Source organism: Chlorocebus sabaeus, chromosome 14, assembly GCF_047675955.1.
Source record: "Chlorocebus sabaeus isolate Y175 chromosome 14, mChlSab1.0.hap1, whole genome shotgun sequence".
Taxonomy (NCBI): Eukaryota; Metazoa; Chordata; class Mammalia; order Primates; family Cercopithecidae; genus Chlorocebus; species Chlorocebus sabaeus.
Genome location: NC_132917.1, coordinates 8720866 through 8737569, shown reverse-complemented (window position 1 = coordinate 8737569; position 16704 = coordinate 8720866). Strand labels below are relative to the sequence as shown.

At 38.1% G+C, this 16704-nt stretch overlaps 1 protein-coding gene across 15 annotated transcripts in view; it reads left to right on the top strand.

Moving 5' to 3' along the window:
• The window catches only part of KIDINS220 (kinase D interacting substrate 220), a 109298-nt gene that overhangs the window by 33921 nt on the left and 58673 nt on the right, over window positions 1–16704 (top strand). For all 15 annotated transcript variants that reach the window (XM_073022763.1, XM_073022761.1, XM_073022758.1 and 12 more), the window contains exons 8-15: window positions 468–665; window positions 3098–3196; window positions 5283–5381; window positions 6730–6828; window positions 9607–9784; window positions 12463–12627; window positions 13607–13786; window positions 14532–14697. In XM_073022763.1, the coding sequence (XP_072878864.1) occupies window positions 468–665; window positions 3098–3196; window positions 5283–5381; window positions 6730–6828; window positions 9607–9784; window positions 12463–12627; window positions 13607–13786; window positions 14532–14697 (1184 nt within the window). The remainder of the gene's footprint in view (window positions 1–467; window positions 666–3097; window positions 3197–5282; window positions 5382–6729; window positions 6829–9606; window positions 9785–12462; window positions 12628–13606; window positions 13787–14531; window positions 14698–16704) is intronic.

The window sequence follows — 16704 nt, the reverse complement described above, 5'->3', positions numbered from 1 at the left end:
TATTACACCTTTCTTGAAATAGCTTATGGCTGGTAATTCATTGTTGACTTTAGTGTTTTTTATGGGTTTTATTACAAAGAATTCTTGAAGTCTGATTCACCTGACTTTGGACTGTTTAATTTAGAATGTGTTTAGTCACCCTGTCATTTATCCTTCATTACATTAGTGAGTTAGTTTGTTGATTATAAATGAATCCAATTTCAGATTATCATTTAAATAACTGAACTTCATAATAGCACTAATGACTGAAGATCATTAATGTATTTTCAAAAACAAAAGATACCTCCTAGCCATTTTTGGTATGTTTCTTGCTATTTATTTTGGCATTTTATTATTGGAAATGACAATATTAGGCCACCTATTTGAAAACATTAGTTTTGTGATTATGGCATAAATCATATATTTTCTAGAATACACTAATTTCTTGGGCTTGTATTTTGTTTTGTTTTTGTTGTTGTTGTTTTTAGAATTCAATGACCGCACTGATTGTGGCAGTGAAAGGAGGCTACACACAGTCAGTAAAAGAAATTTTGAAGAGGAATCCAAATGTAAACTTAACAGATAAAGATGGAAATACAGCTTTGATGATTGCATCAAAGGAAGGACATACGGAGATTGTGCAGGATCTGCTGGATGCTGGAACATATGTGAACATACCTGACAGGGTAGGCCACCTGTTTCATATTTGTCTCCTAGTGGCGAAGTGGATGAAAGATGACCCTGGTGTCTTACTACCTTTCAAAATTCTCATGCATCACATAAACTTGTTTTAAGACAAGTTTATTTCTGCCTTTGAAACTAGTAAGTTAAAAACTGTTTGATCGTTCTGAAAAATATCCTTTTTAATTTTTGTCAAATAATGTTGTTATCGAAAATGTCACATGTGCTATTAGTCTGTAACTGACCTTGTTGTGTCACTGTAGATGTGCTTTCTTGTGCCCTAACTTCTCTGTGCTCACATTTACTGATCCACCTCTACCTGAACTCTCCACTTGAATGTCTAATTGGCCTCTTAAACTTACAGCAAAATAGATGCCTTGTTTTTTTCACCCCAAACCTGCTTTTCCCTCATTCTCTGTCTCAGCAAGTGGTACCACCATTCCCCTCTTATTGAGCCCCAAATCCTGTGCATTAGCCTTGATTTCTCTCTTTTCCTCATCTGCCCTCCAGCGGGCTCTTGTTGACTTTACTCCAAAACAAATCCTTTATCTGTCCACCTGTCTTCATTCCACTATCACCTCCCAGCTGAAGCCACTGTCTCTGGTGGTGCTACTGTTAAAGCAGCAGCTTTGCAACTGGGTTCTCCACTCTAATCTTGGAGTGATCTTTAAAACAATAAATCTCGTGTGTACTTCTTTGTTTAAAGCCATCCAAGACTTCCTGTTGCACTGAGGATGAATGTTATCTTTTTAGTTTATAGACATGACATGACATTGTCTTTTCCTAACCTGTCTCCCCACTTTCTACCCCTCTTCTGCCAGTTTTCATAGCCTGCAGCTGTGTTTGCTTCTTTCCCTTTCTTGAATTCCCTGAGCTTGTTCCTGCTGTGGGGCCTTTGCTGCACCTATGCTCTTAGTCTAGAATGCTGATCTTGTGGTTGGCTCCTTCTTGTCCTTCCCACCTGGGCTTCAATGTTACCTCCTTGGAAGGGTCTGCAACTACTCAATCCAAAGTAGCTACCTCATCACTTTTTTTGAGACAGGGTCTTGTTCTGTTACGCAGGCTGGAGTGCAATGGTGTGATCACAGCTCACTGTGGCCTCAACTTCCTAGACTCAAGTGGTCCTCCTTGCCTCAGCCTCCCAAGTAGCTGGGACTATAGGTGCATGCCACCACACCTGGCTAATTCTTGTTTGTTTTGAGAGACAGGGTCTCACTATGTTGACCAGGCTGGTCTTGAACTCCTGGCCTCTAGTGATTCTCCTGCCTTGGCCTCTCAAAGAGGTGAGATTATGGGCATAAGCCATCATGCCCAGCCTACCTGGTAGTCACTTTCTAGAACATTACCTTATTTTATTTGCATAGTGTTTGTGTGATTTTTTGTTTATTGTATGTTGTCTTCTCTGCCAGGCTATAAATTCTTCCAGAGGTAGGACCCTGTCTGTCTTGTTTCCTAGTACCTAGAATGGCGGATGGCACATTTAGAGGTTTACTAGTCTGCACCCATGTTAATGCTAATGTTTCCAACTAAAATTTGTCTGCCTTGGGTTTATTTCTGCTATAAATGTGGTAGTTAAGACACTACATCATGGTGCTGAGCTTAATAACCCTTAAGGACCTGCATCGTGATTTATATCATAGTACTTTTGAGGTCCACTCAGGATTGAATTGAGCTGCAACTCGTGGGCTCATTCAACTCAAAAGACTACAACTGATTTTTAAGTTAGCAGTAAATAATAAAATATTTATGCCCATTTCCAAAATAGCTGTTTCCAGTATTTTAAGTATAGGAAGGTATAACTAAAAATGATCATTGCTTGGTGAATATAGTTCCAGGGGAGAGCGATGTCCTCATGAGGTCATGAACTTAGTCTTATGCTGGGGAATGAGTCAGTCCTGATGCACTACTGGCCTGTAACTGCCAAATCCACTAGGTTTTCATAGATGCTGCTCGGGGAACTGTCTTCCTTAATTAAATGTGGCTGTGGATTCATTGATAGTTTTAGCTTTATAGCTTCGTTTTTTAGAGTTCATGGCTTTCGTCATATAGCATTATTCCAAGAGATTTTTACTATATGATTTTAAAATGTTCATCTGGTTCATTGACAGCCACAGTGTTATTGTATTTAATTTACATGTGTAACAGGTGGTTACCTTCAAAGAGAATAGGTTATTGTTCTGGGTAACAAGTCTTTCTAAACTTTGTTTAGGAATTTCAGTCCTCATTTTGGGGCATAAAGTCCTCTGTCCCTTACTTTGATGTCTGTTAATATCAGGTATTCATATTAGTTAAGTAATATTTTTCTCTTATTTAGAGATAGACTTTTTCCAAGAAATTTTTAGAAAAAAATATGAAAACATGATTAATTTGAACTTCAGAAGAGTGCTTATTTGTTATCAATTCACCTTGTTTTTGTTTTTTTTTTCTGTCTTCTTAGAGTGGGGATACTGTATTGATTGGCGCTGTCAGAGGTGGTCATGTTGAAATTGTTCGAGCGCTTCTCCAAAAATACGCTGATATAGACATTAGAGGACAGGTATGTGTGATTACAGTGCAGTTGCTATCTTAGAGTATAATTGGATGTAAATGTTGACTGATCATAACATTATTCTTCCCACTTTCCTATGGAGATAAACTTGTAAACCCTAGTACGTTTAACAGGCGTATATTATTACTAAATTTCACTGCCATTATTGTAAAATTTCTATATTAATGTCGAGTTAAATGTAGTTAGAGGTAAACCAAAAAAGCTCATGTTTTTAGAATATACTGTCCTTACTAATGTGTATATATAGATTCAATCCTCAAAACTATAATGAGTAGTGAGTGATACTGAGAGAGTCAGTGGCACTTTGAATATCTGGTACTTACTTATTTTCTTTAGTGTTTTCTCCCTGTTTTGTCTTCTTCCTCCATCTGCTGTTCTTCTATTGTTGTTTTATTTTCTTCTCGTTTTTCTCCACTGTGCCTGCCTTTCCTAGGACCACTTGGTAGTCCTATGGACATTGCTTAAGGCAATCATAGTTCATAGAACCACAAAGGTTATTAATTTTAGATAAAAACCTTGCCCACAGTTGTGAATTTATCAAATACTTCAAGAGCTTTAGACTTTAGAAAAAGTTCTTGGTGTCTCATTTTGTTGTTGGACAGTATACATTTCTGCTCATTTTTTTCTTGTATTTGGCCAAAAATCTCTTGTATCCAAATCCATTTTTGGATCAAACTATAACCATTATGCCAAATGTTATGGGGGAATTAACATGGGCCCCTTGTCTTTAAGACACATATATTTTAATTTGAAAGATTTTAGTTTGTTTATTTTTATGCTTTTATTTAACATAAAAAGTGAAGCCACAAGATGATATATGATTGATTGCCTAGCAAAAGGTTCAAGTATGAGTCTTGAGGTGGGGAAAGAAGGCCTTAAGGTCAGGGGCTTTTGGAAGAAGGTAGAACTCGAGCTAAGTTTGAAGATGAGTTGGATTTAGATAGGTGAAGAGCCTGGCCGGGTGGCCGATGCCTGTAATCCCAGGCTGAGGTGGGAAGATCTCTTGAGCCCAGGAGTTTGAGGTTATAGTGAGCTGTGACCATGCCACTGCACTCCAGTCTGGGTGACAGAGTAAGACCTTTTCTCTTAAAAAAAAAAAAAAGAAAAAAGAAAAAAAAAAAAAAAGAAAAGGAAAGCCAGGTGTTTCAGGCAAGGGGAGTGGTAATAGGATGAGAAAATTAGAAAGTGAAAGACTGCATTTTGTAGCTGGCGAATGAATCATTTGGCATTGGGCAGTGGGGAGGTAGGCACGGTGGGGAAAGGTGGAGAAATGAAATGGGAAGGGAGGTAGGGCCTGACAAGTTTGAGATGGGCAGCTAGTGTGCATTTTTTAGAAGAGAAACTCTGTTGGGGAAATTTTGGTATTAGGAACTTAATGTGGCTGCTGCAAAAAGTCATTCATTATCTCCTGGGTTAAAGTAACATTGCCACTAAAAGTTGGGTTCTAGGTCACCTATTTGGACTTTTACCTAACTGCCTTGCGTCTGTGAGTCCTCTTCTGTGTTTGAATTCGGTTTTTGTTGTTCTCTAGTTCTACTTTCAAGGTCTGTATGGATTGATTTTTGGGTTTTGAGCTAGATAAGATTTTAAAGATCTGATCAAGGCAATATAGGGGTATTGGATGGATGGAAATTAAGAAAGCTAAAAATGATAATGCCTTGTATTTGTGAAGTATATTTTCGTGCATTATCTTTTGAAAAATTGGGCAATACCTACAGCATGTTACAGATGAAAATCTTAGGGTCCAAGACTTGTCCAAGTTTACGGAGTTCAGGTATTGATGACTCCTAACCCAGTGTGTGTTCCTGAAATCTGATAACATTACAAAAGTATAGTTTACTTTATTAACTATGTGGGATTACTACTTTTTAGGTTAAGTAATACGAAGTTTTCCTAGACTTCTTTCACAAAGAATTTCTCAAAAGTACCTTCAAGATAGCATGAGGATTAATAGCACTTCCTACCATGCTGCCTGTTGGAATGCTTTCTGACAGAAATGATGTTTTGTATTTACAAGTGGCAGTTTTAAATATTGTATCTTGCATGAAGTGATTGTGTTTTTTTAATTTTCTAGGACAATAAAACTGCTTTGTATTGGGCTGTTGAGAAAGGAAATGCAACAATGGTGAGAGATATCTTACAGTGCAATCCTGATACTGAAATATGCACCAAGGTATAAGTGGCATTTCTATTCTGTTATTAGCAGCACCTCATGCTGAATGTTAGTACTGCTCATTTTATTTCAGTCGTCCTTGTTTGATGTTAGAGTTACACTGATTTTACTGGTAATATTCCCTGTCAAATTGAGGAGTAACTTTGTATCCTTTCAGGATTTGTGTATTCATAGCAAAATACAGTGTGATATTTGTTACTTCAATTAAATACTTTTCAGAAAGTGCAGTATCAGCTATTCATAAGTTGTTATTATTTGGACAGATCATTTCCCCCAAATTCATTTATGCTGCTGTTACCTGAGAGGCAGAACACATTCCTTTGTGGGGAGATTGCGTGTGCTCTGGAGTTCCAGGCCAGCCTGGGCAATAGAGTGAGACCCTGTCTCTTTAAATGAATACGTAAACAACCATTGTGACTGGTGGTTGGTTCCCTACACTAGCCACTTTCAACTATTTTACTCAAATCATGTAAAAAATACAAAATTATCTAATACTGTGGTCTCCTATTTAGCCTATGTGTAATAGTTTTCTATGGGGAAAATATATTTGGAATTCTGGGTTGATATGACAGGAATTCTTAATGAATAAAGCAAAATTATAGAGTCACCTGTAAGACAATCCCATGTCATCTACTGTAGATCAGGACCAGCCAATTTCTAACTCAATGATGGTACTTCTAGTACCCCAGGGTAGAAAATTTCTGAGATACCTTCTGGTTTGCAGGTGGCTCCTTAATCCTCTTTTTTCTTTTTCTTTTGGACCTTGGTGTCAGCCAGGGTGACTACCTGTGGCTTCTGATGAGATTTTTGTCTAACTAAGTACTGAATTGTGGTCTCTTCTTGCTTCCCTTCCTTTGGTTCTGAAAGCAATCATGAACTTTTTTGAGGTTTTCTGAAGGCATACTGCTAGCTTCAAAAGGTTTCACTGAGAACTGAAGTGATATTGGCATACATTTCTGAAAACTGTGGACACTGGCTTACCTGGATGTTGACAGGCTGGGCTGTGGGTTGGCTGGTGGGGAGAACGGGAAGTAGCCTCTGGAGGGGAGCTGCCCCAGGTCAGTGGTAGAACCTGGGGAAGGGCAGAAGCAGCCACTGCTGCCGGCTGTAGCTTACGAGCAGGTGGGGCAGGTCCCACAGCTGGCTACGTGATTTAAAGTCACTTTGATACAAATGAGTGGTTGTAAAAGAAAAACATTTTTTTGTTGTTTGCTTTTATGTTTTCTTGAGGGGGTTTTAAATATAGACTGTTAACCAGAGTCAGATATTTCTTGACATGTGCATTTGTATGACATAAACACAGGAGTCAAACTATTAATCTGGCAAATGTTCTTATTTGTGCCCACAGGATGGTGAGACGCCACTTATAAAGGCTACCAAGATGAGAAATATTGAAGTGGTGGAGCTGCTACTAGATAAAGGCGCGAAAGTGTCTGCTGTAGATAAGGTGAAACATCTGTGGAGGGAGAACGCTGTATGGACAGCTGTTGGTAGACTGACCTCTGTATGGAGGGGATTTAATGGGGATCTGATTTTAGGTTGTGTGGGGAGAGATGACTTGCTGGGGATGTCTGTGTGGGATTTGGATCCCACACAGTAGCACGCTGAGGAGTGGGCAGGCTCAGTGTGCTGTTAATGCAGCTGCTTCCGATTTTCCTTCTATGGCTCACAGCAGCTGTGGGGCACTGCCATTGACCACCATATGAGGAGGAGGCTCCGCCTTCATCAGGGTAGAGCTTGTTGCAGATAAACAGGAGGAAAGAATGCACAGGGGCTGGAGGAGGCCGACTCTCAAAACGGCATTAATGTTCACTGACAGGAGATAATATGTTTGTTCTGCTGCATGCCCTTGCTTTAGCCTTTTAGAGAAATTTTTGTATTTTCTATAATAAGTTTAGCTCTAAGTGACTTAATACTTCATATAGATTTGATTTTTCATTTTAGTTTCTTTTTGTTTTAAACAAGCTTATTTCTTTCTGTACTTTAAACTGATTTTCCCCCAGAGTAGAAGTGAACTAATTGATGTATAAAGTAAGAAATAATATTGTAAATTTTCTCCTCTGATGAATAATATGATTAGGGCTTTACCAATTAATAACAGATTGAAGTTTATTTTTCTGTTAGTTATAAGGCAGTTAAACAAAAACAGGGAGTCAAGAATCAATACGTTTGTGTTTCATTTTGCTAAGTTACAATATTATTTTAAAACGTGAAAGCACCTCCCCCGTCATTACCATATTAACATAATGTCATATCAAAGAAAGGAAACTTTAATATTAAAGATTAGAAGATATAAAGTCAAAGAAGAGTTTTCAAAATGGAGTATGTGTAGCTTTCTAGAAAATTTCTTATAATGCCTGTTTTTCTCAATCTGCCGTTGACTCATCTGACACTGGTCCCCCAACTTGCGATATAGAACCACCAGACTCTTCAAGGTTCCATATAGCCTTGTTAATTATGTAATATGCTATTTTAAGTAATTGCTTTATACTAATTCATAAGTTTCTTGAAGGCCTCTGCCTTGGTATTCTTTTGTGTGTTGCTGTGCCCAGAGTCAGCACATGATACTTATTGACAAATACACATGATAGTTGGAACAGTTGTTCATTCATGAACACATCTTACTGAGGATGGGTAAAGTACTATCCTGCTAGAATTTGGGATACACACTTATAAAAGTCTTGAACCTGGATCTTCATAGATAATTTCATAAAAACAATTTTAAAAGTGATGATTAATGTTATTTTTACCTTGCCCATCACTGCTTTCTGATTATTTTCAGCCTGTCAGCCAAGTGTGCTGATATCCTCCCTGCATTTATAGAGTTTTTATATCTGGCAGAAATGCTGCTGCTGCTGTTTTGTCTTCTCACAGGTTTGGGGATGAGAATTAGAATTGAGATGTGAAAATAAGATGAAATTGGGTTTGGATATGTTTAGTTTGAGGGCTGATAAGATATTCAGTCGTCTGTGGCCAGTAGACATTGGGAAATCTAGTACTGGAATCTGGGCAAGAAATCAAGGCTGGTGATGGAAATTTGGAAGTTAGTTACTAGGATAGAGAGTTGCATGGGAGTGACTAAGATGATCAGTGTGAAGAAAGATGAAAGCTGCAGTCAAAAATGGACTTCTCTTATGCTGTGTGTCATACTGCAGTTTTTAAATTGTGCATGTTTATCCGGTCTCTTCCTATTACGACATAAGCTACTTAAGGTCAGCAACTGTTTTGTCTTTCATCTTTATATCCTCCAAAGTACCAAGCACAGAACCTTGCGTATAGTGAACTTCGTGCATAGTTATGGTGCCACACTTTTCAGGACATGGGAGGAGTGTCTAGAAGATGAAAAGATCAAGATAAGGTCGTGCCTTGGAAGCCACAGGAAGAATGTGTAGGTCATTTTCATTTAGTGTCCTGGAGATCAGTGTGGATGAGAACCAATAATTTAATTTGTTAAGGTGTTTGTGAAGCAACCAGTAGGAGAGCACTTTGTAGCCCGAAGAGGGCTTTTGAAATTTACATGTTAGCTTTCATTAGTGTTGGATGTGAACACTCATGTGATTGGAGATCCTAATAAGGAGAGAAGATGGGTTGATAGGGAAAAGTGAAAGGTGAGGAGAGTGGAAAGGTGAGGAGAATGGAAGAGTTGAGGAGAGAGTTGGAGGAGGATAGCTGTACCTAGAGGACTCAGGTTGAGAATGTAGAGTGATGAGATTTAAGGGTTCACTGTGGCAAATGGTTGACAAAGGTTACTGGAGCTGGCAAGATTACTTGTGTTAGATGGCTATCAGCATGGATTGTAAGGCTTTCTAGACAAACGAAGAAAGCTGTGAAATAGAATTTAAATTAGTTGAGAAAGGTAGTTGACATCCTTGGACAGTAAATATTTGGATGATGGAGGGATACTAATGAAGTGGACCCATGGCCTAGGAGGAGCTGCAGGGAGAAAGCCTGTTGCTTCTCTTCTTTCACTGAGTCAAGGGAAGGAGAAAAGAATGACCTTCATTCTAGAGGGCTGTGGGAGAAATAATATCTGAGCAAAGCTGGGTGAGGAGCTACAGAAAGAAATTATGGGGAAGATAGAGATAAAAATTCATATTATATATGTGCTTTATATGAAAAATAAGAAAAGTTCAGAGTTTGTTATTTTACAGAAACATGGATGTTGTTACTCTGCACACTGTATACAAAGATAAGAACGTTCAAGCTTCCTACTATTATTTCACAGAAAGGAGACACTCCCTTGCATATTGCTATTCGTGGAAGGAGCCGAAAACTGGCGGAACTGCTTTTAAGAAATCCCAAAGATGGGCGGTTACTTTATAGGCCCAACAAAGCAGGCGAGACTCCTTACAATATTGACTGTAGCCATCAGAAGAGTATTTTAACTCAAATATTTGGAGCCAGTAAGTATTGAGTTTTTCTCTGAACTGAGCTTTTAAATAATGAATGTTCCATTAAAAAGTATGGAAAATAAGGCCAGGCATGGTGACTCATGCCTGTAATCCCAGCACTTGAGGAGGCCGAGGCAGGAGGATTGCTTGAGCGCAGGAGTTTGAGACAAGCCTGGGCGGTACAGTGAGACCTCATCTCTACAAAAAAATTTAAAAAATAGCTGCGTGTGGTGGTGTGCCTGTAGTCCTAGCTTCTTGGGAGGCTGAGGTGGGAGGATCTCTTGAGCCAGGGAGATGGAGATTGCTGTGAGCCAAGATCGCACCACTGCACTGGGTCTCCCTCTGTTGCCCAGGCTGGAGTACAGTGATGCAATCATAGCTCACGGCAACCTCAAATTCCTGGGCTCAAGCGATCCTCCCACCTCAGCCTCCTGAGTACTTGGAACTACAGGACCATGCCACCACACCCAGCTAGTTTTTTTTTTTTTTTTTTGTAGAGACAAGGTCTTGCCATGTTCCCTAGTCTGGGGCCAAGTGATCCTCCCACCTTGGCCTCCCAAAGTGCTGGGATTACAGACATGAGCCACTGTGCCTGGCCATAATTCTGTTTTTTTAAGACTTTTTGTATTTTAAAATATTCTTTCTTATTATAATAGTAATGTGCACTAATTACATTTCAAGAATGAAAACGTAAGTATAGCGGAAAGTGAAAATTCCCCATTATCCCCTATCTCCCAACTTGTAATTGTTTAAATGACCCTCCAGGCTTTTCTTTATGCTTATAAAAATGTTACATACTATATATATATATATAGTTTTAAAAAATAAAAATTGAGTTATACTATGTTACAAAAGCTTAACGTATCATATTTTAATTATTGCATAATTTTTCATCATAGTACATTGAGTTCTCTGTTGGTGAATATTTAGTTTGTTTTGCTAACAATTAGTGCTGCAGCGAACACCTTTGTACATATATCCGTTGACTCTTATTTCTAGGATTTTTTTTCTTTCTTTTGAAAATAGTATTAGAGATTCAGGGGGTACAATTAGGATTATTTTCTTAGGGTAAATTCCCACAAGCAGAATTCCTAAGTCAGTGGATGCCCATAGTTTCGATACACTTTCCAAAATGGTTGTAAAAATTTCTTCTCCCTCTGGCAGTATAAGATACCACAATTCCCCACAAGTTTGCTAGCACTGGGTATTTCCAGCCTCTTACTCTTTGCAAATCAGATAAATAAGAAAGAAAAAATCTCATTTCAATTTGTGTTTTAAAATTATTAGTGAAATTGAGATCTTGTAATATATTTATAGGCTATTGCTTCTCAGCTTTTTGGCTTAGATAATATGTAATATATTCATAGGCTACTTGTATTCTTGCCAGTTCCCTTTTTGTATCCATTGTCCATTTTTTAGTTTTCAATATTAAAAAAAAATTGATGTAAGAGTCTTTCTGTGTTATGGATATTGATCCTGGGTGTGTCCTATGTGCTGCATTCCCCTCCCCTCAGCATACTCTTGGTTGATGGTCATGGATTTTTATTCCGCATTCAAAAGTTTTACATTTTTGTAGTTAATTCGTTAGTCTTTTCCTGCAGTTCTGGCCTTAGTATTACATTGAGAAAGAAAGGCCTTTTTAAACAAAGATTTTTAAAGTTTCTCCTGTATTTTCTTCTATTACTTCTATGGTTTTACTTTTTTCTACTTAATTTTTTAATGTTTCAGAAAATTTTGTTAAGGCTATGAGGTATGTAGCATTTTAATTTAATTTTTTTCATGAATGATTAAACTTTCCCAACACCACTTACTAATTCATCCTTTCCTGCCTTATTTGAAATGCCACTTATGTTAATATCCTATATGAGTTCCAGAATGTTCAAATTATTGTTTACATTTTTATTCTTCTCCAGTGACAACTACCCTTCAGTAGTCTTTATTTTTTTTTTCCTATCCTTACATATTCTTCTTTCCTTTCAATTAAAACAAAATTCTCATGGGTTTTTAATTAGAACTGCCTTGAAGTGACAGAATAATTTGGGAGAATTGCTAAACCTTTCTACCTGGAATCATAGAATGTTTCTTTTTCTCTTATCTCTTCAGTAATGTTATGTTACTTCAGTAACATTTATTATGTTTATATTTATATTCAGTAACATTTGTTATGTTTATGTTTATATTTGTTATTGTTCAGTAACAATGTTATGCTCTTCAGTAACATTTTGTAACTTTGTATAGGTATTACACATATTAAATTTATTTTACATACTCATTTGTGTTAATCATCATATGTTACTGATTCTAAAATGCACACTGTTCCCATGATTTAACATCTCTGAAATTGGTATGTGTCTTGTAAGTGATGGACAAGAAAGCATGATGTCACAATTTGGCAGCATTTTGTTCTTAGTTATACATAAAAAGATGTATCATATAATTAATAGGTATCTTAAGTTCTATGAAATATGATAGTAATTTAAGAATCTCTGAAACTTTTTTTTTTAATTTTAAATCAGGTAGCCTTCCAAGTCAGAGTAGGCTCAGAGACTCCCTGAAACTGTCTTTACATGGTTATAAACATTTGAAATAATTTTTTTCTTTCTAATCAAGTAAACAATAAATGAAAATAGTGTTCCTTTCTAATAGTAATGCCACTGTTTAACGTAAGATATGATGTGTTTTAATTACAGGACACTTGTCTCCTACTGAAACAGATGGTGACATGCTTGGATATGATTTATATAGCAGTGCCCTAGCAGATATTCTCAGTGAGCCGACCATGCAGCCACCCATTTGTGTGGGGTTATATGCACAGTGGGGAAGTGGGAAATCTTTCTTACTCAAGAAACTAGAAGGTAAAGAGCTTGCTTATACAAAGTCTCTATATGTAAAACAAGGTTTTCTCTGGGGATTTTTCTGAAATAAAGAGGAAGACCGCTTTCTGTACGAGCATGTGTGTTACGCGGTTTACTGAGATGAACTCCCCTCTGGTTGGTTCTTCACACGATCATTTGAGTTCTCTTTCTAAAGCAGATCCAGTTGTGTGATAAACCTACGTAAAAACCCTGCTGGCAGGTTTTTTCGGGCCCTTCACAGACTTGCCAGTTTGCATGGTCCCACCTGCCAGCACCACCTCTGGCATGTGCCCCAGCTTCAGTCACAGAGGACTATTTGCTCTTGCAAGAACAGACCAGACATGTTTCCCAGGTTGCTCCCTCTATAAGCAGCTTCTTAGCTGGCCTCACTACCACCCACCTAACATGTATGCCTTTTGCTTGGCAAAATCTTGCTCATTCTTCAAGAATAGGTTTCAGTATTGCTTGTAAAAATTTCCCCAAGTTTTGTACAAAGAATGACTTGTGTGGGGCTCCTTTGGGCTCAACATGCACCTTTAAGCACGGTATTCTCAAATGTGATTGGAGGGAGAAGGGATGAGGAGGATCACAGTGGAATGGTGGTGGTATGTAGTTTGAAGATACAGAGTATTATTTTTGCATGTGGAAACGATATGCATATACGTAATGTTTGTGTTAATGCAAACCACAAAAAATCTCAAGAAAATCTTGACAGGTGGGAGTATATGAGAAGGGATTTCGTACATCCTCCATGTGAAGCAGGAGAGGGTGGTGATTCAGGCCTAGCTGTGGTCCTGGGGGTGAGATGTTCATCTTGGCAAGAGAACACTGGTTAAAATGGTTAAGTAGCAGTATTCTATCTAGGGACCTAGTAAAGTGCCCAATAAATGTTTACATTGAAAATGTGAAAACTGCAAATCGTGTTAAAAGTTGTATTTCTTAAAACAGGAATAAGGTTTCATACTAAATTATCTTTCAGATGAAATGAAAACCTTCGCCGGACAACAAATTGAGCCTCTCTTTCAGTTCTCATGGCTCATAGTGTTTCTTACCCTGCTACTTTGTGGAGGGCTTGGTTTATTGTTTGCCTTCACGGTCCATCCGAATCTTGGAATAGCAGTGTCATTGAGCTTCTTGGCTCTCTTATACATATTCTTTAGTAAGTCTTTGCTTTTTATGTTTTTCAAAAATGGAGAAAATGTTAAGATTCATAGATAAAGAAAAAAACATTATCTTTATCTGTCTTTGAAAACCTGTATGTGATTTTCACTAATAGGGTGAGAAAATTGACCGTTTTGCTACTTCATAAATTTTCCTAAAGGAACATTGCTCACAACTTGGCGGAAGTAGCTTATAAACTAATGTACTACTTGTTAATCTTGAAGCAAGACCCTAGATTATTATACTTACTTTAATTAATGATTTATATTTAAATCCTTTTTCTGGAAAGAAGGCTTCTGAGCCATCACTGGTGTGCTTTTGAGCATTTTGACCATGTCTGTACTTTTAATTTTATCTAAAAGCAAAGTAAAAAAATATAATATAATCCCTATTCTTGGGGGTGTCTTCAGTTGCAAGAAAGGAAATAGATTTACTGTAAGAGGAACTGATAACCAACTTTACCAGTTGCAAATAGTGATAAATCCAAAGTCATTTGCATTTGAATCTGAACTGCAGTTATGTTTCTGTTTAAGGCATATTTTAGTCTGTTTACTTTTCGTTTTTCATATCTTCTGTATCTTAGGGGAGGTTAATGGAATTCTTTGAGGAGTAGTTAGGAAATAGTATGGGACCATAGAAAGCTATGTAAGCTTAGCTGTCATTGCTTGATATTTGATCTTTGGAGAAAAGATCTGCTTGACTGATGACTGCTTTGGATAACTTTTTTAAACTGTGAATTTCAGTTGTCATTTACTTTGGTGGACGAAGAGAAGGAGAGAGTTGGAATTGGGCCTGGGTCCTCAGCACTAGATTGGCAAGACATATTGGATACTTGGAACTCCTCCTTAAATTGATGTTTGTGAATCCACCTGAGTTGCCAGAGCAGACTACTAAAGCTTTACCTGTGAGGTGAGTTGTTCCATTTGACAGAAGAAATCTTCAGTGAGATTCAGAAAAAAATATTTTTCACTTCAAAAAATTTATAGGGGCCAGGCGCGATGACTCACCCTTGCAATCCCAGCACTTTGGGAGGCCGAGGTGGGCAGATCACCTGAGGTCAGGAGTTCGAGACCAGCCTGCCCAACATGGTGAAACCCCATCTCTACTAAAAATACAAAACTAGAGGGGGCGTCATGGTGCATTCCTGTAATCCCGGCTACTTGGAAGGATGAAGCAGGAGAATCGCTTGAACCCGGGAGGCAGAGGTTGCAGTGAGCCAGGATCGTGCCATTGCACTCCAGCCTGGGTGACAAGAACGAAACTCTGTCTCAAAAAAAAAGTTTAAAAAGTATAATTTCTCAACGTATGTTCCAAAAAACATTGGTACCTGGAACCTTTTGCATGCAAAAATAAAAACATGCCCTGGTCAAATACTGTGGGAAACATTTCAGATTATGTATCCCTCTTGTACATTAAAGGATCAGAGGCACCTTTCCATAAAGAAAGCTGTTTAACCTTTATTTACCAAATTTTATTTGAGCATAAACCTTTTCTCCCTGTTATGTCACCTGTTACTGTCCTTTGGAACACACTTTGAAGAGAGCACTGGATGGAGGAAGGGTCCAGCCAATGGCCTTGGTTCCCAGAGAGCTCCTGGTTGGAGACCTGGCCCCTCCTTATGTGAGCAGTTAACCTGGGGAAACCCAGCTCCCCTCTCTGAGCTGTGCTTTTCTCAGCTCAGGAAATATATTCTGTATCTATATTAGATAAACACATGTCTATCTAAAATTATTATTCATACTAAGTAGGAAATGTATGAGAAAACAGAAAAGATGAAAAATGTTTATAAGTCCAGGAATAAAGGAAAGGTAGAGGACTCTAGAAGAAAGTAAAATGGAAAAAAAAAAGAAAAAAGAGGCTAGAAAATTAAAAGCAAAAGAAAGTCGATGGAAGTAAGCAATGTAAGAATTTAAATTGTATTAAGGCCAGATGTGGTGGCTCACACCTGTAATCCCAGCACTGTGGGAGGCCGAAGTGGGCAATTGGTTGTGCTCAGGAGTTCACAACAAGCCTGGGTAATGGTGAAACCCCATCTCTACAACAAATAGAAAAATTAGCTGGGTGTGGTGGCACATGCCTGTAGTTCTAGCTACATGGGAGGCTGAAGTGGGAGGACTGCTTAAGCTTGGGAGGTTGAGGGTACAGTGAGCCAAGATCATGCCAGTGCACTCCAGCCTGGGCGACAAAGTGAGACCCTGTCTCTAAATAAATAAATAAAAAGCATTAAAAGATGAAACAATTTTAAATTATAAGAGAAAATAAGTGTAATTTTTTTTTTTTTTTTTTTTTTTTTTTTTGAGACGGAGTCTGGCTCTGTCGCCCAGGCTGGAGTGCAGTGGCCGGATCTCAGCTCACTGCAAGCTCCGCCTCCCGGGTTTACGCCATTCTCCTGCCTCAGCCTCCCGAGTAGCTGGGACTATAGGCGCCCGCCACCTCGCCCGGCTAGTTTTTTGTATGTTTTAGTAGAGACGGGGTTTCACCGTGTTCGCCAGGATGGTCTCGATCTCCTGACCTCATGATCCACCCGTCTTGGCCTCCCAAAGTGCTGGGATTACAGGCTTGAGCCACCGCGCCCAGCCAATAAGTGTAATTTAAGATGAAAATTAATAGGCCAAATCAGATAAAATATTAAAACCGAATATAAGAGAAAAATAAAGGTGAAAACTTTTAAGTAACTAGCATATAGAATTAAGTATTAAGAAAAGGATTTAAAAGTGAAAAAGTTAAAAGGAAAACAGAATAAAATAATTGGGAGAATGTTTTTACAGAAAATAAGGAAACCAGACTAAATTAATGAGGTGGTATTTTTTTTTTTCAGTTAGAACAATTAAAATAGCATCATCAAGACCACACAGTATAATACAGATTGTATTCTGAGAGCAATGCTTATCTACTGGACTGAGATGAGAGTTTTAA